This window comes from Scyliorhinus torazame, chromosome 25 (genome assembly GCF_047496885.1).
Source record: "Scyliorhinus torazame isolate Kashiwa2021f chromosome 25, sScyTor2.1, whole genome shotgun sequence".
Classification (NCBI taxonomy): Eukaryota; Metazoa; Chordata; class Chondrichthyes; order Carcharhiniformes; family Scyliorhinidae; genus Scyliorhinus; species Scyliorhinus torazame.
In genome coordinates this window covers 29,346,701-29,372,415 of record NC_092731.1, presented here as the reverse complement: position 1 = coordinate 29,372,415, position 25,715 = coordinate 29,346,701, and the positions used below count along the sequence as shown (strand labels likewise).

General features: G+C 50.7%; 1 protein-coding gene across 1 annotated transcript in view; it reads left to right on the top strand.

Annotated features, from left to right (window-relative positions):
* rasgrp4 (RAS guanyl releasing protein 4) overlaps positions 1-25,715 on the top strand; it is a 191,265-nt gene that overhangs the window by 112,701 nt on the left and 52,849 nt on the right. Inside the window, exons 4-12 of the mRNA XM_072490239.1 lie at positions 3,211-3,273; positions 4,605-4,736; positions 7,509-7,662; positions 8,350-8,523; positions 11,198-11,314; positions 12,733-13,008; positions 14,939-15,019; positions 17,420-17,524; positions 19,469-19,578. Of these exons, the coding sequence (XP_072346340.1) occupies positions 3,211-3,273; positions 4,605-4,736; positions 7,509-7,662; positions 8,350-8,523; positions 11,198-11,314; positions 12,733-13,008; positions 14,939-15,019; positions 17,420-17,524; positions 19,469-19,578 (1,212 nt within the window). The remainder of the gene's footprint in view (positions 1-3,210; positions 3,274-4,604; positions 4,737-7,508; positions 7,663-8,349; positions 8,524-11,197; positions 11,315-12,732; positions 13,009-14,938; positions 15,020-17,419; positions 17,525-19,468; positions 19,579-25,715) is intronic.

The following is a 25,715-nucleotide window of genomic DNA, read 5'->3' as shown; positions in this document are numbered from 1 at the left end:
CCAAGAGCTGAAATGGCTGGGGGGTAAGTTGGCATTTAGTTGGTACTGAGTGTGTGAGGGACCATGGGGAGTGTTGGGGGGAGGGGGGGGAGGCTAAGGTGGTATGAGGGGTGAGGGCTAGAGGGCCTGCTGGCTTTTATTACAACTGGGACAAAGTTCAAGAGAACCAAGGCAGCCCTTTTAAGCAGCCCCCTGGTGCCTATGCTCTGCTTCTGAACTCGCCAGGCCCAATTGTATCCCGTGCTAACCATCCCGTAGCAAAGATTGCGCGATTCAGGGCCTTCGAACCAAGATAGGTTTATCAACTCCAAATGCCCTCCATGGAATGTCTGACCCCAGAATCCGTGAGCCTGTGTACAGTGGCATCAGCTGACCCCCCTCCTCTGAATCCAGGCGTTAAAACTTGCACCTTGCTTTCATTTACGTTTTGATCTGAGTTTCGGTCTCCGTCACAAGCGAGCCACATGGGCTTGTCTTCGAGCAGATGTACGAGGCCACATTCCCCCTCTCCAAACTGCTCCTGACAGTTTAAAACATAACCATCCGCTAAGGCCCAGCATTCGCAACACGGTTGGGGGGGGTTAGGAAACCAAGGTGGGGAAAATGAGGTTAAAATGGGGGTTGAGCCTCGATCTAACTCAAAGATAGAGCAGGCTTGAGGGGCTGAAGGGCCTCCTCCCTTTTCTGTGTTCCCTCGACTTGTGATTCCACCTGCCTGTTCCATAGAATAGAATCCGTAGAATTCTTACAGTGCAGAAAGAGGCCATTTGGCCCATCGAGTCTATACCGACCCTTTGAACGAGCACCCTACCTAGGCTCAATTATCTCTATAAAACCACCTAACCAGCACATCTTTGGACACTAAGGGGCGTTTTTTTTAGCATGGCCAATCCACCTCACCTGTACATCTTTGGATTGTGGGAGGAAACCGGAGCACCCGGACGAAACCCACGCAGATATGGGAAGAACGTACAGACTCCACAAGGACAGTGACCCAAGGCCGGAATCAAACACGGGTCATTGCCGCTGTGAGGCAGCAGTGTTAACCACTGTCCCACCGTGTCTATTAAAGCACGAAAAAACCGTATTCTCAGCTAGCCAGAACAAATTGACCACTTTCCCTTCCATAAAAGTCGTGAGAGCAACTCTGCAGCGAGATTCTAGGCAGCTGGAGTGCACAGAGAACTTTGATGTTCCACCTCAGCAGGAAGCAGAAGGTCTTATCTACCAGACACGAGAGCTCGAGGTAATTTTGCGAGTCACCAGTTCTCCGAACAGGGCCTTTCAAAGGAGAAGTTCTCAAAATGGGGAAGTCTCAGCTGTGAGGATTTCCCCTTGCTCTTTCCCCGTCCACGGTGTGAGTACAATGCCGCGCGTTCATTCCTGTAGAGTGGGCAGTGCCAGCAGGCGCCAATCCCTCTTGCAAATCGTGGTGAAGAGAAGGAAGTTGGAAGGCAAGAAAGTAGTCGGGAGGTGGGGGGGCGGGGGGGGGGGGGGGGGGGGGGGGGTGCAATAGTGGACAGAGGGAAAACGCGTCCGGTGGCAAACCAAAGATTGCCATTTCGGGGGACAGCTCTAATTTGAATGGGGAAGGTGGCACAGCTGCCAATTGGCTGACGTGGGCAATGGTTAGGATTGGTACGGCCCGGAAGACTGGCTAAACTCGCGTCACGTCGCCAACTCTGATTGGATACATCCCTGGAGGTTTCATCACATGATCCATCAACACACGCCCCTGACATTGGCCACCCAATGTGGCCACCCAATTGGAGAGCAAGAAGCTCCCTCAATACCCAACTGGACCAATCTTGGCTGTCAATCAATCAGCTATTTTAAATCTCCATTCGGGCAGCTAATTAAGCCAATTATGGACCAAATTAGGACCAGTTTTAAGGACACGCAGGCATTTTGTCGCTGGAGTGCCCCCCACCCCCCTTTTGGAAGCTGCCATACAACAGGGGCTCTCTGGCCAAATGATATTGCAGTCCCCAAACTGCCTCAACAGCCCCTCCCACTGTAGCTCTTATTGATGGGGGAAATAAGATGGTCGACGTTGAGGTGGCCAATCGGGAGGATGACTCCGGGCGGGAAGATTGTGCTGTTGAGTGCTGACGGTTTGTGTGCACTCGGGCAGGACCCATTTTGCGGCCTTTCGGTTTGCCCGTAAAAGTTGCAGGATGCCAAGCAGGCGACGCGGTTGGGTCGAGGGGCAGGTACCACGAGGGTGAGCCGCAGATGTCGCAGGATGGCAGAGGCTGTGATTATTTTTGTGGCTCGCCTCACAGCAGGGTCTGGTTTAGCACAGTGGGCTGAACAGCTTACTTGTAATGCAGAACAATGCCAGCCGTGTGGTTTCAATTCCCGTACCGGCCTCCCCGAACAGGCGCTGGAATGTGGCGACTAGAGTAATTCATTGAAGCCTACTTGTGACAATAAGCTATTATAAATATATAGCTAGCAGGGGGGGGCACAGTGATTAGCATTGATGCCTCACAGCGCCAGGGTCCCAGGTTCAATTCCAACCTCGGTTGACTGTCTGTGCGGAGTCTGCACGTTCTCCCCGTGTCTGCGTGGGTTTCCTCCGGGTGCTCCGGTTTCTTCCCACATTCCAAAGATGCGCAGGTTAGGTGGATTGGCCGTGCTAAATTGCCCCTCAGTGTCTAAAGAGGCAACAGTGCTAACCACCATGCCGATGCTGGAGCCGATGCGGGGCAGGCGAGCCGTCCGTAAGCTTTGCCGGGACCAGAAGATCTCGCTGGTGGCCAATGACTCGCCGCATCCGATGCGGAAATACCTGCCACGGGGATTGGGATGTGTTCCCGAAAATCCCAACCTCAGTCTCCAGATTGGAAAATTCCTCCCATGGAGAAGCTGGATAAACCCACGAGGGGGTAACGAATGGAGGGATATAATGATGGGGTTAGATGAAGTTAGGCAGAAATGGGTGGTGGGATGGAGCATAAATACAGGATAGACCAACTGGGCCGAATTGCCTGCTTCTGTGCTGTAAAGTTCGACATAACAAGCGGTGTGGCTCCTGAGGCAGGGACAAACACATCTATCAAAGGGGATTGAAAAAGCATTTGGAAATGAAGAATGCATGAGAGTGGAAGGGACAGGGATTAGAGATATCTACGCCGATTGAAGAGCTAGCAGCAGAGACGCAATGGGCAGAAGAGCCTCCCGCAATGATCCTTAACTTCCTGCCACTTACAGAGATGCTTCCGAGGAAAAGCGCGACCAGCTCCGTGTGAAGATCTGTCACTTTGTGAGGTAAAGAATATGAACCAAATAGCGTGCGTTAATGAACTTGGATTTGTTGATTGTCCGCACCTCCCCCCACCCCCCCCACCCCCCCCCCCCCCACCCCCGAAACCCCCGACCCTGTCATAGCAGCTTTGGGGCTATAGAGCAATGGTGGGATATCCATTTGAGGCTCCTTTACCTCACACCTACCATGAGGGTGCTGCCTACCTCAGGGAACTCCTGTCACCCGGTGTGAGACTGCTGCTCCTGTGGTTGGGTGGGTACGTCCACTCCCCAGGGTGTGGTACTCAGCTCTGTAGGCCAAGGGCCTCCCATGTTGGTTCCTCGGTCAGTGCGGTGCCACCTGAGCTTGGCCGTATTTGCAATGAAGGCCGCCGCGGGGCGAGTGTCAGCCATGGCTCATTCGTCAGCTGCTCTGGCCATCCCACTCCAGGATGTAGTCCAGGCTGCTGCTCCAATGCATTTCTGAGGGAATGCGGCGTCGTTGGGCGCACCATCTCTTGGATAAGGCGTCAAACCGAGAAGCACCCCCCCCATCTCCAGCTCAAAGATCCCGGGACGCTATTTGGAGGAAGGGCAAGGGATTTATCCCCAGTGTCTTGGCCAACATTCACCCCTCACCAACATCACCGAAACAGGTAATCTGGTCATTTTTAACTTGCTGTTTGTGGGATTTTGCTGTGCATACATTGATTGCTGGGTTTCCTGCATTCTAACAGTCACCGCACTTCAAACAGTACTCTATTGGACGTAAAACACTTCGAGACATTTGGTGATCAGGCCCAGTCCCTGATCACTAACCAGGGACGTATGCATAGCGGGCGGATGTGTGTACATTGGGCTGATCACTGCCCTGATGCCTTGCCTCGTTGAATGATGTGCCAAAGCCCATTGGCATAATGATGAGTGGCGCCCTGGAGGGGCTGCTTGTGGGGGGTGGAGAGCATTATTGATCATTGAGTCAGGAGGTATGGGGAGGTGTGGGGGAGGGGGAGAAAAGAGTAGCTCCACCTCCACAGGACCCTCCCACTGACCTGCCCACCAGTCAACCCTGCAATGCCAGGAACAGATAATCTGCTCATTATCATTTTGCTGCTCTTGGAATCTTGCTGTGTACAATTTTGCTGCTACGTTTCCCACATGGCAAGGGTGTCTACATTTCAAAAGGTGCTCCTATGGCTGCAAAGGTGCTTTGGGAAGTCCTGGGGTTGTGGAAGTTGCTAGATAAATGCAAGTTTTCTTTGTTCATTAATTGCCAAACATAGCCCAGGTCACGGGGGAATGAGGGAAGGGGCTGAATACTGTGCTCTTCTCGAAGTAGCTGTGTTCTCCTCCAGGTACTGGATAACGAATTACCCCGTCGCCTTCACGGTGGACAGCAAGCTAGAGGATGTGATGTCACAGTTCTGGGAACTGGTGCGAAACGAAGGAGAAGAGGCACATTGTCAGCTCATCGACACGTCAAACATGTGAGAACAAGGTCTCATTCTGACTCCCGATACACCACTCCACTGCTTCACCTTGAAGCTCGAAGGGCAATGCTCACTCTCGCCTTAGAGGCACGATGTAGTCAATAGGTCATGGGTTAGGGTCTACGCTATCTCCATCAAACACCCCCAGGACAGGTACAGCACGGGGTTAGATCCAGAGTAAAGCTCCCTCTACACTGTCCCCATCAAACAGTCCCAGGGCAGGTACAGCACGGGGTTAGATACAGGGTAAAGCTCCCTTGACACTGTCCCCATGAAACACTCCCACAATAGGTACAGCACAGGGTCAGATGCAGACTAAAGCTCCCTCTACACTGTCCACATCAAACACTCCCAGGACAGGTACAGCACGGGGTCAGATTCAGAGTAAAGCTCCCTCTACACTGTCCATATCAAACACTCCCAGGACAGGTACAGCACGGGGTTAGATACAGAGTGAAGCTCCCTCTACACTGTCCCCATCAAACAGCCCCAGGACAGGTACGCACAGGGTTAGATACAGAGTAAAGCTCCCTCTACACTGTCCGCAAGAAACACTCCCAGGACAGGTACAGCACGGGGTTAGATACAGAGTAAAGCTCCCTCTACACTGTCCGCATCAAACACTCCCAGGACAGGTACAGCACGGGGTTAGATCCAGAGTAAAGCTCCCTCTACACTGTCCCCATCAAACACTCCCAGGACAGGTACAGCACGGGGTTAGATACAGAGTAAAGCTCCCTCTACACTGTCCGCATCAAACACTCCCAGGACAGGTACAGCACGGGGTTAGATACAGAGTAAAGCTCCCTCTACACTGTCCCCATCAAACACTCCCAGGACAGGTACAGCACGGGGTTAGATACAGAGTAAAGCTCCCTCTACACTGTCCCCATCAAACACTCCCAGGACAGGTACAGCACGGGGTTAGATACAGAGTAAAGCTCCCTCTACAATCTACAGTAAAGTAATGCAGCCACGATCATGAAATGAATGCTACCTTTCCATTTCCTACCCCGCCATCGCTTTGATGCTGTGAATAGGGTTCGCGGTTGGTGCTCGTTGCTGAATTGCAAACGGACATTCGGAATTGGAGCTTGAGCCAGAGCCTGTGCTTGCATATCAGACCCCAAAATATAAAGCTTTTTTAGCAACTTAATAAAATGTATTTGTGCCTTCTTTAAACCTTTTGAGATAGTTTCCACTCTCCTTTGGGCAAGGAAGGTTAAGGGGAGGGTTACTGGAGAGGGCCATGTGTAAATAAGGAGAAAGTTCTTTGACCTGTACACGAGCCAGAGGAGGTAGAATTTGAGATAACTAACGAAAGGAGTTGTGCCAGGGTGGGGACTAGAAGGCAAGAGTACTGGAAATACTCAGCAGATCAGGCAGTGTTCATGGAATCCATAGATTTCCTACAGTGCAGAAGGAGGTCATTTGGCCCATCGTTTCTGGACCGGCCCTCCGCAAGAGCATCCTACTCAGGCCCACTCTCCCGCCCTGTCCCCGTAACCCAAACGCATCTTTGGGACACTGAGGGGCAATTTATCATGGCCAATCCACCTAACCTGCACACCTTTGGACTAGTGGGAGAACGGAGCACCCGGAGGAAACCCACGCAGACACGGGGAGAACATGCAGACTCCGCACAGACTGTCACCCAAACTGGGAATCGAACCCGGGTCCCTGGCACTGTGAGGCAGCCGTGCTGCCCACTCTACCACCGAGCCTCCCTGTTCTCGCCACCATCTGTGGAGAGAAAAACGGAGCTAACATATCAGGTCCGTGAACTTCCCTCAGAACCTCTGCTTGATGACTCGCTGAGTGTTTTCAGCATTTACTGTGGTCATTTTCAGATTCAATAGGAATTTGGGAGAGGGAACTGGGTAGATTCCTTCATTGGACCGGGCATTGAGTATAAAAACCTGCAAGCCATGTTGTATAGAGCCTTGGTCAGGCCGCCCTTGGAATATTGCGGACAATTCTGGTCGCCACACTACCAGAAGGATGTGGAGGCTTTGGAAAGGGTGCAGAGGAGGTTTACCAGGATGTTGCCTGGTCTGGAGGGTGTTAGCTGTGTGGAGAGGCTAAATAGACTTGGACTGTTTTCATTAGAAAGACGGAGGTTGAGGGGTGACTTGATAGAGGTCAACAAGATTACGAGGGCATGGATAGAGTGGATGGGCAGGCACTCTTTCCCAGGGTGGAGGGGTCAGTTACCAGGGGGCATAGGTTTTGTGGGGCAAAGTTTAGAGGAGATGTGCGAGGCAGGTTTTTTACGCAGAGGGCGGTGAGTGCTTGGAACGCGTTGCCAGGGGGGGGTTGTGGAAGCAGATACATTAACGGCGTTCAAAAGGCATCTAGACAAATACATGGATCGGATAGGTATACGGCACAAGGAAGTGCTGAGGGTTTTGGCTAAGGTTGGCATCATGACCGGTACAGGCTTGGAGGGCCGAAGGGCCTGTGCCTGTGCTGTATTGTTCTTTGTTCTTGGAGAGTAAAGCTGCAGGGCTATGCGGGATGAGCTGGGGTGTGGGGCTAACTGGATAGCTTTTTCAGAGAGCTGCCACAGGGCACGATGTGCTGAATGGCCTCCTTCTGTGCTATATCACTCTATGGCATTGGGAGTGCTGTGCGAGAACCAGTGGTGGTTGACAAGTCCATTTGGCCTCAGTCACGTCCCTTGCTGCCTCACCTTGGACTCAGTTGCACGCGGCTCCTTTTCCTCGGTGAAATGTGGTGTAAACGGTCTTCCCTCGTACGGTTTTGCAGACACATGCAGGAGTGGACGCGGAAGTACACGCAACACGGCACCCCCACCAACAACAAGAAACGGAAAGTCTCGCTTCTTTTCGATCACCTGGAACCTGGGGAGCTGGCCGAACACCTCAGTTACCTGGAGTTCAAGTCCTTCTGTCGATTATCGGTGAGCAGTTCCCCCGGCCTCGGACGATAAAGGCCAATGCTCGGTGTTTGTAGGGGCTAAATATTTGCTGCTGATTAGTGACTCTCTGGGCCCATTCTGTCTGGGAAACTTTGACGGCAAATCCCTTCCTCGTAGTAGCTCTGTAAACATTGTGGAATCTATCAGAGCCTGCCATAGCAAATTAATTGCCTCGTCAAAAGTGGCATCCTTGCCGCATTGCCGAGTCCCGCGTGGTAATACCGGGTGCCTTCAGCGGCCAACACGTTGGCTTCTAAATCAGAAGACGGTGGGCGCAAGGCCTCAAAATCTAGGCCGAAACACCCGGTGCAGCACCGTGGGGGTGCCACACTGTAAGAGACACCATTGCCCAGGAAGCCCTTAAACCCTGTCATCTCAGGTAGATGTAAAGGGTCCCATGGCTACTATTGGGCAAAGATCAGGGGGAGCGTTCCCTGCCGTCCTGGCCAATATTTATCCTACTGCCAACATCACTAAAAAAGCAGATTATCTGGGCTTTATCTCACTGTTGTTAATGGAGTTTTTACTGGGCGCAAATTGGTTGCCGCTTTTCCCAGAATGCAATGGCGGCTACATCCCAAAAGTGCCTACCTGGTTGCGAAAGCATTTTGGGCTTCCCTGTGGCTCAGTTCGGCGCTATGTAAATACACATTTTTCCCTGTCTTCCAGTACCTCGACTACAGGAGTTACATGGTCAGCGGGTGCGTGAGAGAGAACCCGTCTCTGGAGCGATCCGTGTCCCTGGTTAATGGAATCTCCCAGTGGGTTCAACTGATGATCCTCAACAGGCACACCCCAGCTCAGAGGGCGGAAGTCTTCACCAAGTTCATACACGTTGCTCAGGTAGGAAGCCCGGAGGAGGAGGCCTCCCCGAGGAAATCAGGCCTGCCTCGCGTGGAGGCGGGTTGGGTTGCTAGGCAGCCTGGCTAAGGCTGGATTAATGCTCCCCGTGATCTCGTCAAAGATAATTCATTTAACTCTCTGCGGAATGGCAGGCCGATTCAAATCAGTTAAAAAGTCACGGCCACCAGAATCGCAGCTCATCTCCTCACCAAACTCTGTCAGACCCTGGAAAACTCCATGCCCTGAACAGTCTTGCAATTCGGCCCCCCCCCCCCCCCCCCCCCCCCCCCCCCCAACACGGTGCTGACTGATTTTCTGGATGGCTTTCAATCACCTGAGGGGGTCGGGAAAGGAATTTTCCAGAATCTTTGCTTTCCCTTATTGGTTCTGAGTTTCCCACTTTTAATGTGTGCCTCTGAAAGAAATAGGCCATTCGCAGCCCATCTGGTTAGGCCCCTCCCACAAACCTCCTGCCCTCCCCCCCCCCACCACTCTTTCCCAACCCCTTCCCCTCCCCCCACCCCCCAACTTTACCTATCACCCCCAGCCTTTCCTTCTATTTCTTCCTCGCTACCTGGCTTCCCTTGAAAAACATCGATAAAATCCACCTCAACCTCTCCTCATAGTAGAATGCACGTGTGGTAAACCACTGTGTTCCTATATTAAGGGTTGTACGGTAGAACCTGCACTACAAGTTCACCTGGGCCCCTGCATGCTAGCTCCGCCCAGGAGCCGGGTTGTAAATATGCGTGGCCTTCAGCTCGCAGCCATTTCGTCAGCTGCTGTAGGAGGCCACACTTCAGATACTAATAAAGCCTCAGTTTGAATACAACTTCGTCTCCAGCCAAATTGATCGTGCCTCAGCGCGGCATTCTTAACTGCTCTCAGAATGCCCCATTTGGACTACTTGGTGACTAACCTATATTCATAGCCTCTGGTTCTGGTCTCCCGCGCTGCTGGAAACATGCTTTCCAAAGCTACTCCATCAAATCCTGACAGAATCCGAAAGACTTTACAAATCACCTTTAAGTCTCTACTTTGCTGAAGAAAAATGGCCCAGTGTATTCATTCCTTCCTGACATTTATAATCTCTCAAGAACAAAGAACAATACTGCACAGGAAGAGGCCCTTTTGTCCTCCAAACCTGCGCCAACCATGGTACCTGCCTAAACTAAAACCGTATACACTTACGGAGTCTGTATCCTTCCATTCCCACCCTGTTCATATATTTGTCTAGATGCTCCTTAAATACTGCTATCATACCTGCTCCCACCACCTCCCCAGGCAGCACGTTCCGTATATTTACCACTCTCTGTGTAAAAAACGTGCCCCGCACATCTGTTCTTAGCTTCTCCCCACGCACGTTAAACCTATGTCCCTCGTACTTGACTCTCCTACCCTAGGAAAGAGCATCTGACTATCCACTCTATCCATGCCCCTCATAATTTTGTAGATCTCTATCAGGTCGCCTCTCAACCTCCGTCGTTCCAGTGAGAACAGACCGAGTTTATCTAACCTTTCCTCATAGCTGATGCCCTCCATACCAGGCAACATCCTAGTAAAATGCTTCCGTACCCTCTCCAAAGCATCCACATCCTTATGGTAGTCTGGCGACCAGAATTGTACACAATATTTCAAATGAGGCCTAACTAAGGTCCTGGACAGCTGCAACATGACTGGCCAATTTTTATATTCAATGCCCTGACCAATGAAAGCCAGCATGTTGTATGCCTTCTTGACCACCTGATCCACATGCGTTGCCACTTTCAGTGATCGGTGGACATGCACGCCCAGCTCTCTCTGCCTGTCAATACTCGCAAGAGTTCTACCATTTACTGTGTAATTCCTACATGCATTGGACCTTCCAAAGTGCAATATCTCACACTTGTCCGGATTAAACTCCATCTGCCATTTCTCCGCCCAAGACTCCAAACAGTTTATCTCTGGTTGGAGTCTTAGTTCGAGTATCATCTTGTTGTTCCTTTGCCATCGATTCCAGTACCTCTACATCCTTTTTTGCAACACGGGGAGCAGAAAGGTGCACAGTTCTCCAAGTGCAGTCTAAACAAGTTGAAGACCGCGTCTCCATTTTTCAATTCTGTCTATAAACAAACTCCAGTACGGGGCGACGCGGTGGCACAGCGGTTAGCCCTGCTGCCTCACAGCGCCAGGGACTCGGGTTCAATTTCGGCCTCGGGCGACTGTCTGTGTGGAGTTTGCACTTTCTCCTGGTGAGTTTGGGCTGTGGGGGGAAACCGGAGCACCCGGAGGAAACCCACGCAGACACAGGGAGAACGTGTAGACTCCGCACGGACAGTCACCCGAGGCTGGAATTGAACCTGGGTCCCTGGTGCTTGTGAGACAGCAGTGCCAACCACTGTGCCGCCCTGCCGCCTTCCCTAAAGGACATTAGTGAACCAATGGGGTATTTACAACAATCGATAATGGTTCATAATCCAGATTTTATTCACTCAATTTAAATTCCACCGGTTGCCGTGGTGGGATTCGAACCGGTGTCCCCCTCAGAGAATTCACCTGGGCCTCTGGATTGCGAGGCTGGTGATTTACACTCCTGTCTCCCTCTATGGTGGCTCTTTAATGCACAAGAGTCCAACGTGAGCCCACTTTTCAGACAGAGTGTTTGACCTTTCTTATCGCTTCTGCCCCCTCACAGAAACTCCGGCTGCTCCAGAACTTCAACACACTAATGGCGGTAATCGGCGGTCTTTGTCACAGCGCCATATCCCGGCTGAAGGAAACCAGCTCCTTTCTCTCTCAGGATGTCACCAAGGTGCGTCTCTTTAGAACCGCCCCTCCCCATTGAGGCCTCTGGGCCATTGAACTCCGGGCTGTTTTCCCAGCAGCCTCCTGGTATCAGCGGGCAACACGGGATTTGGAACATAAAGACGGAAGATTCCGGAAATACGCAGCCGCTCAGGCCGGAATCTGCGGAGAGGGAAATTGAGTTTGACGTCAACCTGGAATGCTGGCGGAGTTTCTCTCGCCACAGAAGGTGCCAGACCTGCTGAGTCGTTCCAACATTTTCTGATTTTATTTCAGATTTTCAGCATCTGCGGTATTGAGATTTTGTTTCCCGCATTTGGGGGAACTCCGTATCTATGTCAACTCGGCCTGTGAGCAATGGGGTCTGTTGGTCAATAGAGAGAGGGCAGGGGATGGGGGCTGGATTTTCCCTCTGAAGTTGGGAACCCAGTTTCTGGGTGGGGGAGGGCGGGGAGCGGGCTCTGGATTCTGGCCCTGCATTTCATGGGCGGTGGATTCCCCCACACAGTATTTCAGCGTCAGGCCAGTTAATGGCCAGAACGATGTGCTCGCTATCCAATCCAGGACGGTGGGCGGGCCCCTGAGGCGGGACAACCAATAGGACACGTCAGCAGCCCCACTGTCAGAGTTGGGAGCGCCCAATGTGTGTAGGAGAGGGCGCCCATACATACATGTATAAATAACATACATGGGGCAGCACAGTGGTTCGCACTGCTGCCTCCCAGCCCCGAGGACCCGGGTTCGATCCCTGCCCCAGGTCACAGTCCGTGTCGAGTTTGTACATTCTCCCAGTGTCTACGTGGGTCTCACCCCCACAACCCACATAGGGTAGGTGAATTTGTCACGCTTAATTGCCCCTTAATTAGAAAAAAAGAATTGGGTACACTAAATTTAAAAAATGAATAAATAAATAGCATACATACCCTCACTAGATTCATAGATGGTCACCTATGCAAGGCACCGAGGAGGTCTTGTGGGGCAGTGGGTTAGCGATGCTGCCTCTGAGGCAGAAGCTCCGGGTTCGATTCCCACCCCAGGACTTGCCGACCAAGGAAGGTGCGTTCGTAATGCGGCCAAACAGATTGAGCGCGTCAACCTGCAAGTCCTTCCCAACACGCCAATGGCTGGCGGTAAGAGCGGGAGAGACTCCTGTTCAGCCGGGCTTGATGTGGAGCGGCGCCCCTCAAGCTATAAGGCCCTGGCGACAGACTAGCGACCTAGTTCCAGGAATTATTAGCAATGGAAACGGTCAACGGTCTTCCTGAGTGCACCATTAGGTGTGGGAAGAGAACTGACGCAAGACACTAGGAGATCACGAGATCCCCTGGATGTTTACCACATTGAATGCCTCCACCTTCAAGGAAGAGAGAAAGCGGATTGGAAGACCTGTTTCGTTACTAACCTGCTCCTTTCTTTCCAAAACAGACTTTGAACGAAATGACGGATCTCCTCTCCTCCTGTAGTAACTATAGCAACTATCGCCGTGTCTTCAGCGAATGCACAGGGTTTAAGATCCCCATCCTGGGGGTCCACCTGAAGGACCTCGTCTCCTTGAACGAGGCGCTGCCGGACTACATCGAAGACAAGAAGATAAACCTGAACAAACTTCAGCAACTTTACAGCCGCATCTCGGAGCTGATCCAAATCCAGGCCAGCACGCCCCCATTCGAGGCAAACAAGGACCTTGTACATCTCCTAACAGTAAGTCCACCATTTTAGCCTTCCATCCCTGGATGGGCAAGTTGATGAATAAAGGCCAATCTCAACTGACCCAATGAAGACTCAAAGTCTTAATCTTTCTGTAAATTCTACCAACCCTCTTTGACCTAGATTTTGGTCATCTGTCCTCAGATCTCCTTATGTGACTCAACGTCAATAAATTGCCAAATTGCTTGGTACTTTAAAAGGTGCTATATAAATGCAAGTTGTTGTTGCGCCTGTAGAGGTATTCTGCCTTTTTGCCTGAATTTGAGAGTCTCTTACCAGGGGATATCCAGAATGTACACAGTTGGGTTGGCAATAGCTTTAAATGACACAATAAGTATCAGTCAGAAGGAGCATGTTCACACATTGCGCCTTTTCCAACCAAACAGAAGCTTGAGCGGGGATAGCCATTCCCCAGTTCGTTCCTCAAGACAATGCTTTGACCAATCAGAGGCGACCTGCCTGGTTTGAATTTGAAACAATAGCTTGGCAGTTAACCGTTCCCTGCTGCATTCTCCTTGGCGACGGCTCTACCAATCAGGGTCCACTTGCCAACCAATCAGTACTCTCCATCCATGGGGCAGCACGGTAGCACAAGTGGATAGCACTGTGGCTTCACTGCGCCAGGGTCCCAGGTTCGATTCCCCCGCTGGGTCATTGTCTGTGTGGAGTTTGCACTTTCTCCCCGTGTCTGCGTGGGTTTCCTCCGGGTGCTCCGGTTTCCTCCCACAGGCCAAAGACGTGCAGGTTAGGCGGATTGGCCGTGATAAATTGCCCTTAGTGACCAAAAAAGGTTAGGAGGGGTTATTGGGTTACGGGAATAGGGTGGAAGTGAGGGCTTAAATGGGTCGGTGCAGATCCGATGGGCCGAATGGCCTCCTGCACCGCATGTTCAATGTTTTATGCAGTATAAAGTGTTTTTCCCTTTGCTTGGTCAAGGGGATAGGTCTTAAGGAGCACCTTGCAGGAGCGAAGTGAGGTGGAGATGTGGCACGGGAGAATTCCAGAGCTTGGGGGCTCTGGCAGCTGAATGGCGGAGAGATTAAAATTTGGGATGCAGGAGAGGACAAAATGAGAGGAGCACAGAGATCTCGGAGGGTTGTGGGGCTTGAGGAGATGACTGAGATAGGAAGAGGTGAGGCCACGGAGAGATTTGAAAAGAAGGATGAGAATTTTGAAATCCAGGTGTCGCTTGACCGGGAACCGATGTGGGTCAGCAGGGTGGGTTAGGAGAATGGGATTTGGTGCACGGGAAGACACAGAGTGAAGAATTTTGGATGCACCTCAAGTTTACGGAGGGTATCAGACCAGACAGGCGTGATTGGACTAAGTTGAGTGTGGAGGTAACGCAGGCAGGAATGGTCAATACAATGTTCTCTCTACCAACCACAAACTGGTGTGGCTCCCTCTTGAAGGTAGAGTCCGCAGCACTGGCAGGAGGAGGGCTGGTGGCGCAGTGGGGTTAGCGTCCCTACCTCTGAGCCAGAGGCTCCAGGTTCGAATCCCACTCCAGGACTTGGCGAACAATGAAGGTACATTTGTGGTGTGGCCACATGGCTTGATGGTCAGGCCGTAAACCCTTCTGATGTTCTGATAGGGGGGGGGGGGTAGCAGCAGCCGGGTTTCCTGGTCAGCGAGCACCATGTGGTAGCATCCTGCCCAAACAAAATGTTCCATGAACAAGTATGGGCAGAATGGCAACCATTCTCATGAGGAGAGTACCGAATGCACCGACCAGCAACATATTCCAGTGCCTCAATACTCTTTGGTTAATGTAGATGCCCCCACAACGGCCAGTCTATTTCTACTCTTGATGATCCTCATGTGCACCTTCCCCAGCCTCTTCAAAAGCCTTGTTCTAAATGTCTTGTCCGTCTTTGCACAACTGCCCAGTCGTTGCGGTAACGGTCCTGTCCGTTTCTTTTAGTTGTCGCTTGACCTGTACTACACGGAGGATGAAATCTACGAGCTGTCCTATGCCAAAGAGCCAAGGACTCACCGGACAGTGGTAAGGGAACACAACTCAAAAACACAAGCACAAAACCGCCTCAGCGGCACAAATGTCGCCGGAAGATCCGCCGGCTGGAAATAACGACCACTTGCAGAAATATAGCGGAAAGATACGGGAACCCATGAGACCATAAGGTGTAGGAGCAGAAGGAGGCCATTCGGCCCATCGAGTCTGCTCCGCCATTCAATGAGATCATGGCTGACCTGATTACCCTCAAATCCACTTTCCCGCCTTATCCCCATAACTTTTGACTCCCGCACTAATTAAAAATCCGTCTCGGCCTTGAACATACTTCGCGACCCAGCCTCTGCGGTCAAGAATTCCACAGATTCACTCCCCTCTGAGAGAAGAAATTCCTCCTCATCTCTGTCTTAAATGGGATAATCATTCTGAGATTCTGCCCTCTGGTCCTAGACTCTCCCACAAGGGGAAACAACCTCTCAGCATCGACCCTGTCAAACCCCCTGAGAATCCGAGATGTCTCAATAAAGTCGCCTCTCGTTCTTCTAAACTCCAATGAGCACAGGCCCAACCTACTCAACCCCGTCTCATAAGAAAATCCCTCCGTACCCAAGATCAGCCCAGTGAACCTTCTCTGGACTGCCTCCGATGCCGGTACATGTGGCACAGTGGTTAGCACTGCTGCCTCACAGCGCCAGGGACCCGGGTTCAATTCCAGCCTTGGGTGACTATGTGGAGTTTGCACGTTCTCCCCCGTGTCTGGGTGGGTTACCTCTGGGTGCTCCGGTTTCCTCCCACAGTCTAAAGATGCGCAGGTTAGGTGGATTGGCTGTGCTAAAATTGTCACATGTAGGCTGGATCAAGTAAGGACAGCAGATGAAATGAAATGAAATGAAAATCGCTTATTGTCACGAGTAGGCTTACTAGATTACTAGTCTACTAACAATACCACTATGCCACCATCTCCCTTCATTTCTATTTGTTGGACCATTTGGATGCCATGTTTTTCAAAACTACTACATTTCAAAGATAATTAGTTGTGCAGGAGAACACTTTGGGGGCATCCTAGAGACATGCAAGGGGCTGCAGCGATGTTCGTTCTCCTTTCGTCATGGCAACTGGGATTGTGCACAAAATGGCTGCTCCAAGGCTGTCACTCCCCAGCACACACACACACATACACACACCACACCAACACACACACACACCACACCAACACACACACACACCACACCAACACACACGCACACACACCACACACTGACACACACCACACACTGACACACACACACCACACCAACACACACCACACAAACGCACCCAGCACACACCACGCACACACACACATGCACACACACCACACGCACACCACACCAACACACACCACACGCACACACACCACACACTGACACACACACCACACACTGACACACACACACCACACCAACACACACCACACAAACGCACCCAGCACACACCACACACACACATACCACACACACACATCACGCACACACACACACGCAGATGCACACACACCACACGCACACCACACCAACACACACACACACACCACATGCACACACACCACACCAACACACACACACACCAGCACACACACATGCACACACACCACACGCACACCACACCAACACACACCACACGCACACACACACCACACCAACACACACACACACCTGCACACACACCACACGCACACACACACACCACACCAGCACACACACACACACCACACACACATACCACACACACACCATGCACACACACATGCAAATGCACACACACACATACACAGACCATGCACACACATGCACAGCCGCACACACATACCACACACATACACACACACACATCACGCACGCACACACATGCACACACACCACACGCACACCACACCAACACACACCACACAAACGCACCCAGCACACACCACACACACACATCACGCACACACACATGCAAATGCACACACACACATACACAGACCATGCACACACATGCACAGCCGCACACACAGACCACACACATACACACACAACACACAGATCACACACACCACACCACAGGCGCACACACACACACACACACACACACACAGACAGAACTGAGAGACATCAGTAAGTGTGACGGTTCAGGATATAAGGCAATTCATTGGATCTCATTGTCATTTATAAGCCTTGGTATATTTTAATATATTTTTTTCAGAAGCTGCCTTTTGACTTGAGGAGTTGACCCTCCCACACGGCAGCTCTTTTTGTAGCCATGATCTTTGCGAGTCTACCCATTGTCACAGGAAATTGAGGGAGATTGTTTTTCTGAAATGTCTGTTTGGTCGCACCCTTTGCTGACTGATTTCAGTCAGGCGGGAGACCCTGTAGTCTAACGAATGTTTAACCCATTTCTATTTGTTTTCAGTCTGTGCCTCCCTGCAAGCCACCTGTAGTTGTTGATTGGGCATCGGGCATCACCCCGAAGCTCGATGCCGTGACGGTCAGCAAGCATGTCCAGCAGATGGTGGATGTAAGTAGATGGGAATCACAGTCTTAGCTTTAACACTGTGCCGCTGTGTAATGCATAACATTCAGATAAGGAGCAACAGTTTGGGCTGACAAGCGTCAAGTTACATTCGCACCACACAAGTGCCAGGCACTGACCATCTCCTACAAGAGAGGATCTAACCATCGGTCCTTGACATTCAATGGCATCACCATCGCTGAATCCCCCACAATCAACATCCTGGGGGTTACCATTGATCAGAAACTGAACTCGACTAGCCATATTAATACTGTGGATATGAGAGCAGGTCAAAGGCAAGGAATTCTACAGCGAGTAACTCACCTCCTGACTCCCCAAAGCCGGTCCACTACCTACAAGGCACAAGTCAGGAGTGTAATGGAATACTCTCCACTTGCCTGGATGAATATAGCTGCAACAACACTCAAGAAGCTCACCGTCCAAAGCAGCCCCTCGGACTATCTTAACCACCACCTTAACCATTAACTACAAAATCCCTAAGTAAAACACGCCAAGCGGAGTTACCGAAACAACATATCAGCGAGGGGACATTAGGGAAGTCGCCAAAAGCTTGGTCAATGAGATGGGTCTTGAGGAGCATCTTAAGGAAGGAGGGAGAGGCAGAGAGAGTGAGGGAGCAGAATTCCAGAGCTTAATCCCGGGGCAGATGAAGGTGCGGCTGCCAATGCTGGAGTGATTAACAGTCTGGAAGCACGAGACGCCATAATGGGAGAAACATAGAGATCCCGGAGCGTTGTAGAGGTTATAAGTATAGGAAGGAGAAAAGCCATGGAGGGATTTTCAAACCACGCATGAGGATTTTAAAAACCAGGCATGCTGGTAAATTAATTAGCACCAGTGCATTGGAGGGGGCGATCTAGCAGGTCTTTGCTAAGAATTGTGGTATCACCAAGCTAAAGGTTACCAATCATCTCCGCCAAAGCCCGTGATGTTCATCATCTGTAGAGGACATAGCGCAGCAAGAACTTAAAAGAACTCTGGATTTTTTTCACTTAATTACAAGTCAAATCATTGACTCCTATAAATAGGCATGGTGGCACTGTGGTTAGCACAGCTGCCTCACTGCGACAGGGAACCGGGTTCAATTCCGGTCACTGTCTATGTGGAGTCTGCACGTTCTCCCCGTGTCTGCGTGGGTTTCCTCCGGGCGCTCCGGTTTCCTCCCACAGTCCAAAGACATGCAGATTGGGTGGATTGGTCATGTCAAATTGCCCCTTAGTGCCCAGGGGTGTGCGGTTAAGGTTACGGGGGGTAGGTATGGCATGGGCGGGGCAGTGGACCTGGGTAGAGTGCTCTTTCAGAGGGCCGACGCAGTTGGCCTTCTTCGACACCATAGCGATTCTGTGATTCTATGGAATATGGATGACCCAGGTGAAATCAGGGTTGTGGCATTTATAACGCGATCTTTGAGGACATTTGAGGGGGAGGAATGTTTGGATTTCTGCACTTTTAAAAATTCATTCATGAGATGTAGGTGATGCTGGGCTGGGCCCAGCATTTCTTCCCCATCCCTAATTGCCCTCGAACTCGCTGGAGCCATTTCAATTAAGAGTCGACCACATTGCTGCGGGTCTGGAGTCACATGTAGGCCAGACCGGGTAAGGACGGCAGATTTCCTTCCCTAAAGGGGACATTAGCGAACCAGACGGGTTTTTAACCACGCTGGGTTGCAGAGTCCTGCTTAGATTTAAATTTATGTTTTATCGGATTTAAATTTCACAAGCGGGTTTCGAACCCGGGTCCCCCCCAGAGCCGCTGAGCCTCTAGCCCAGTGACAATACCACCCCACCTCACATGCTACAATGTTGTCCAAGAGCGCTGGTGGAATATTAACGTCTAGTGTCGCCGCCTATCACATCAGAGATGTTCCCAGCTCGCTCGATGATCAGCATTGTTCGAACGTTTCATTTTCCCTTTTCCCCTTCGCAGTCCGTGTTTAAGAATTACGACAACGACCAAGATGGCTACATTTCCCAAATTGAGTTTGAGAAGATCGCTCTCAGCTTCCCCTTTTCATTCTTCATCCTGGACAAGGATCGGTGAGTGTGAACTTTTCCATTTCCATTTCATCCTGACCGTGGAACCGGCGAACGGCGCAAACTCTCTGACCTGCTACTCTGCCGTGTGGCATCTGCCTGACGATATTTGAACGGGATTTTGTAGCGGCAGTGACGGCGAAGTTATCGGTCCCACAGCCGCTTTCGGAGTTCCCTCATGCGCAGAATAACGCGGAGATCCAAAGGCCGCTGCCAGTGACTATGCATCTCCAGATAGTGCGCCGTTGAAATCCCCGTGAGTTCAATCGCTGAGCAAACAGCGAATTGACAAAAAACTTTGCTGAAAAACCCTCGTCAAAGTTACACCTTCTTGGATGAGGTGTACCTGAGTTTTTTATCAGCCTATTACATTTACAATTACCATTAAACCCACTCCCTAGGATAATTCTACTTTTGTGAAGTGTCACATTTCTCCAATCAGACTCAGATGTTTTTGATTAAAAAGGTCGTTGAAAATATTTCCGCTCCCACCTTAATACAATCGTAATCATTGTGTCATTCTCTGAAAATTTTAATTAAAATTGAAGTATAATCTGTATTTTTAACTTCCTGGCTTGCTGTCTGTGAGAATTCTTTAGTGTCATTGGCTGCTTACCTTGCTTGCCTAAATCACAGCTGCTGGAAACACGGAGATCCCCTTGATCTGCCGATTTAAGCTGCCGTTGGGAAAAGGGCGAACTGTGCCACAGATAGTTTAGACGTAGGCAGAGAGAGCTTTACTCTGTACCTAACTCCATGCTGTACCTGTTCTGGGAGTGTTTGATAGGAACAATTTAGAGGGAGCTTTACTCTGTATCTAACCCCGTGCTGTACCTGTCCTGGGATTGTTTAATGGGGACAGTGTAGAGAGAGCTTTACTCTGTATCTAACTCCGTGCTGTACCTGTCCTGGGAGTGTTTGATGGGGACAGTGTAGAGGGAGCTTTACTCTGTACCTAACTCCATGCTGTACCTGTTCTGGGAGTGTTTGATAGGAACAATTTAGAGGGAGCTTTACTCTGTATCTAACCCTGTGCTGTATCTGTCCTGGGAGTGTTTGATGGAGACAGTGTAGAGGGAGCTTTACTCTGTATCTAACCCTGTGCTGTATCTGTCCTGGGAGTGTTTGATGGAGACAGTGTAGAGGGAGCTTTACTCTGTATCTAACCCTGTGCTTTACCTGTCCTGGGAGTGTTTGATGGGGACAGTGTAGAGGGAGCTTTACTCTGTATCTAACCCTGTGCTTTACCTGTCCTGGGAGTGTTTGATGGAGACAGTGTAGAGGGAGCTTTACTCTGTCTCTAACCCCGTGCTGTACCTGTCCTGGGAGTGTTTGATGGGGACAGTGTAGAGGGAGCTTTACTCTGTATCTAACCCTGTGCTGTATCTGTCCTGGGAGTGTTTGATGCACACAGTGTAGAGGGAGCTTTACTCTGTATCTAACCCTGTGCTTTACCTGTCCTGGGAGTGTTTGATGGGGACAGTGTAGAGGGAGCTTTACTCTGTATCGAACCCTGTGCTTTACCTGTCCTGGGAGTGTTTGATGGAGGCAGTGTAGAGGGCGCTTTACTCTGTCTCTAACCCCGTGCTGTACCTGTCCTGGGAGTGTTTGATGGGGACAGTGTAGAGGGAGCTTTACTCTGTACCTAACTCCATGCTGTACCTGTTCTGGGAGTGTTTGATAGGAACAATTTAGAGGGAGCTTTACTCTGTATCTAACCCTGTGCTGTATCTGTCCTGGGAGTGTTTGATGGAGACAGTGTAGAGGGAGCTTTACTCTGTATCTAACCCTGTGCTGTATCTGTCCTGGGAGTGTTTGATGGATACAGTGTAGAGGGAGCTTTACTCTGTATCTAACCCTGTGCTTTACCTATCCTGGGAGTGTTTGATGGGGACAGTGTAGAGGGAGCTTTACTCTGTATCTAACCCTGTGCTTTACCTGTCCTGGGAGTGTTTGATGGGGACAGTGTAAGGGAACTTTACTCTGTATCTAACCCCGTGCTGTACCTGTCTTGGGAGCGTTTGATGGGGGCAGTGTCAAGGGAGCTTTACTCTGTATCTAACCCCATGCTTTACCTGTCTTGGGAGTATTTGATGGGGACAGTGTAGAGGGAGCTTTACTCTGTCTCTAACCCCGTGCTGTACCTGTCCTGGGAGTGTTTGATGCGGACAGTGTAGAGGTAGCTTTACTCTGTATCTAACCCCGTGCTGTACCTGTCCTGGGAGCGTTTGATGGGGACAGTGTACCTGTCTTTGGAGTGTTTGATGGGGACAGTGCAGAGGGAGCTTTACTCTGCATCTAACTCCGTGCTGTACCTGTCCTGGGTGTGTTTTATGGGGACATTGTAGAGGGAGCTTTACTCTGTAACTAACCCCGTGCTGTACCTGTCCTGGGAGTGTTTGATGGGGACAGTGTAGAGGGAACTTTACTCTGTATCTAACCCCGTGCTGTACCTGTCCTGGGAGTGTTTGATGGGGACAGTGTAGAGGGAGCTTTACACTGAATCTAACTCCGGCTGTACCTGTCCTGGGAGTGATTGATGGGGACAGTGTAGAGGGACCTTTACTCTGTATCTAACCCTGTGCTGTACCTGTCTGGGAGTGTTTGATGGGGACAGTGTAGAGGGAGGTTTACTCTGTATCTAACCCCGTGCTGTACCTGTCTTGGGAGTAATTTATGGGGATAGTGTAGGGGGAGCTTTACTCTGTATCTAACCATATACTGTACCTATCTTTGATGTGTTTGATGGGGACAGAGTAGAGGGAGATTTACTCTGTATCTAACCCCGTGCTGTACCTGTCCTGGGAGTGTTTGATGGGGACAGTGTAGAGGGAGCTTTACTCTGTATCGAACCCTGTGCTTTACCTGTCCTGGGAGTGTTTGATGGAGGCAGTGTAGAGGGCGCTTTACTCTGTCTCTAACCCCGTGCTGTACCTGTCCTGGGAGTGTTTGATGGGGACAGTGTAGAGGGAGCTTTACTCTGTACCTAACTCCATGCTGTACCTGTTCTGGGAGTGTTTGATAGGAACAATTTAGAGGGAGCTTTACTCTGTATCTAACCCTGTGCTGTATCTGTCCTGGGAGTGTTTGATGGAGACAGTGTAGAGGGAGCTTTACTCTGTATCTAACCCTGTGCTGTATCTGTCCTGGGAGTGTTTGATGGAGACAGTGTAGAGGGAGCTTTACTCTGTATCTAACCCTGTGCTTTACCTATCCTGGGAGTGTTTGATGGGGACAGTGTAGAGGGAGCTTTACTCTGTATCTAACCCTGTGCTTTACCTGTCCTGGGAGTGTTTGATGGGGACAGTGTAAGGGAACTTTACTCTGTATCTAACCCCGTGCTGTACCTGTCTTGGGAGCGTTTGATGGGGGCAGTGTCAAGGGAGCTTTACTCTGTATCTAACCCCATGCTTTACCTGTCTTGGGAGTATTTGATGGGGACAGTGTAGAGGGAGCTTTACTCTGTCTCTAACCCCGTGCTGTACCTGTCCTGGGAGTGTTTGATGCGGACAGTGTAGAGGGAGCTTTACTCTGTATCTAACCCCGTGCTGTACCTGTCCTGGGAGCGTTTGATGGGGACAGTGTACCTGTCTTTGGAGTGTTTGATGGGAACAGTGCAGAGGGAGCTTTACTCTGCATCTAACTCCGTGCTGTACCTGTCCTGGGTGTGTTTTATGGGGACATTGTAGAGGGAGCTTTACTCTGTAACTAACCCCGTGCTGTACCTGTCCTGGGAGTGTTTGATGGGGACAGTGTAGAGGGAACTTTACTCTGTATCTAACCCCGTGCTGTACCTGTCCTGGGAGTGTTTGATGGGGACAGTGTAGAGGGAGCTTTACACTGAATCTAACTCCGGCTGTACCTGTCCTGGGAGTGATTGATGGGGACAGTGTAGAGGGACCTTTACTCTGTATCTAACCCTGTGCTGTACCTGTCTGGGAGTGTTTGATGGGGACAGTGTAGAGGGAGGTTTACTCTGTATCTAACCCCGTGCTGTACCTGTCTTGGGAGTAATTTATGGGGATAGTGTAGGGGGAGCTTTACTCTGTACCTAACCATATACTGTACCTATCTTTGATGTGTTTGATGGGGACAGAGTAGAGGGAACTTTACTCTGTATCTAACCCCGTGCTGTACCTGTCCTGGGAGTGTTTGATGGGGACAGTGTAGAGGGAGCTTTACACTGAATCTAACTCCGGCTGTACCTGTCCTGGGAGTGGTTGATGGGGACAGTGTAGAGGGACCTTTACTCTGTATCTAACCCTGTGCTGTACCTGTCTGGGAGTGTTTGATGGGGACAGTGTAGAAGGAGGTTTACTCTGTATCTAACCCCGTGCTGTACCTGTCTTGGGAGTAATTTATGGGGATAGTGTAGGGGGAGCTTTACTCTGTATCTAACCCCGTGCTGTACCTGTCCTGGGAGTGTTTGATGGGGACAGTGTAGAGGGAGCTTTACACTGAATCTAACTCCGGCTGTACCTGTCCTGGGAGTGATTGATGGGGACAGTGTAGAGGGACCTTTACTCTGTATCTAACCCTGTGCTGTACCTGTCTGGGAGTGTTTGATGGGGACAGTGTAGAAGGAGGTTTACTCTGTATCTAACCCCGTGCTGTACCTGTCTTGGGAGTAATTTATGGGGATAGTGTAGGGGGAGCTTTACTCTGTATCTAACCATATACTGTACCTATCTTTGATGTGTTTGATGGGGACAGAGTAGAGGGAGATTTACTCTGTATCTAACCCCGTGCTGTACCTGTCCTGGGAGTGTTTGATGGGGACAGTGTAGAGGGAGCTTTACTCTGTATCTATCCCGGTGCTGTACCTGTCCTGGGAGTGTTTGTTGGGGACAGTGTAGAGGGAGCATTACTCTGTATCTAACCCCGTGCTGTACCTGTCCTGGGATTGTTTAATGGGGTCAGTGTAGAGGGAGCTTTACTCTGTAACTAACCCCGTGCTGTACCTGTCCTGGGAGTGTTTGATGGGGACAGTGTAGAGGGAGCTTTACACTGAATCTAACCCCATGCTGTACCTGTCCTGGGAGTGTTTGATGGGGACAGTGTAGAGGGAACTTTACTCTGTATCTAACCCCGTGCTGTACCTGTCTTGGGAGCGTTTGATGTGGGCAGTGTCAAGGGAGCTTTACTCTGTATCTAACCCCATGCTTTACCTGTCCTGGGAGTGTTTGATGCGGACAGTGTAGAGGGAGCTTTACTCTGTATCTAACCCCGTGCTGTACCTGTCCTGGGAGCGTTTGATGGGGACAGTGTACCTGTCTTTGGAGTGTTTGATGGGGACAGTGCAGAGGGAGCTTTACTCTGCATCTAACCCCGTGCTGTACCTGTCCTGGGGGTGTTTGATGTGGACAGTATGGAAGGATGTTTACTCTGTATCTAACCCCGTGCTGTACCTGTCCTGGGAGTGTTTGATGGGGACAGTGTAGAGGGAGCTTTACACTGAATCTAACTCCGGCTGTACCTGTCCTGGGAGTGATTGATGGGGACAGTGTAGAGGGAGCTTTACACTGAATCTAACTCCGGCTGTACCTGTCTGGGAGTGTTTGATGGGGACAGTGTAGAGGGAGGTTTACTCTGTATCTAACCCCGTGCTGTACCTGTCTTGGGAGTAACTTATGGGGATAGTGTAGGGGGAGCTTTACTCTGTATCTAACCATATACTGTACCTATCTTTGATGTGTTTGATGGGGACAGAGTAGAGGGAGATTTACTCTGTATCTAACCCCGTGCTGTACCTGTCCTGGGAGTGTTTGATGGGGACAGTGTAGAGGGAGCTTTACTCTGTATCTATCCGGTGCTGTACCTGTCCTGGGAGTGTTTGTTGGGGACAGTGTAGAGGGAGCATTACTCTGTCTCTAACCCCGTGCTGTACCTGTCCTGGGATTGTTTAATGGGGTCAGTGTAGAGGGAGCTTTACTCTGTAACTAACCCCGTGCTGTACCTGTCCTGGGGGTGTTTGATGTGGACAGTATGGAAGGATGTTTACTCTGTATCTAACCCCGTGCTGTACCTGTCCTGGGAGTGTTTGATGGGGACAGTGTAGAGGGAGCTTTACTCTGTAACTAACCCCGTGCTGTACCAGTCCTGGGAGTGTTTGATGGGGACAGTGTAGAGGGAACTTTACT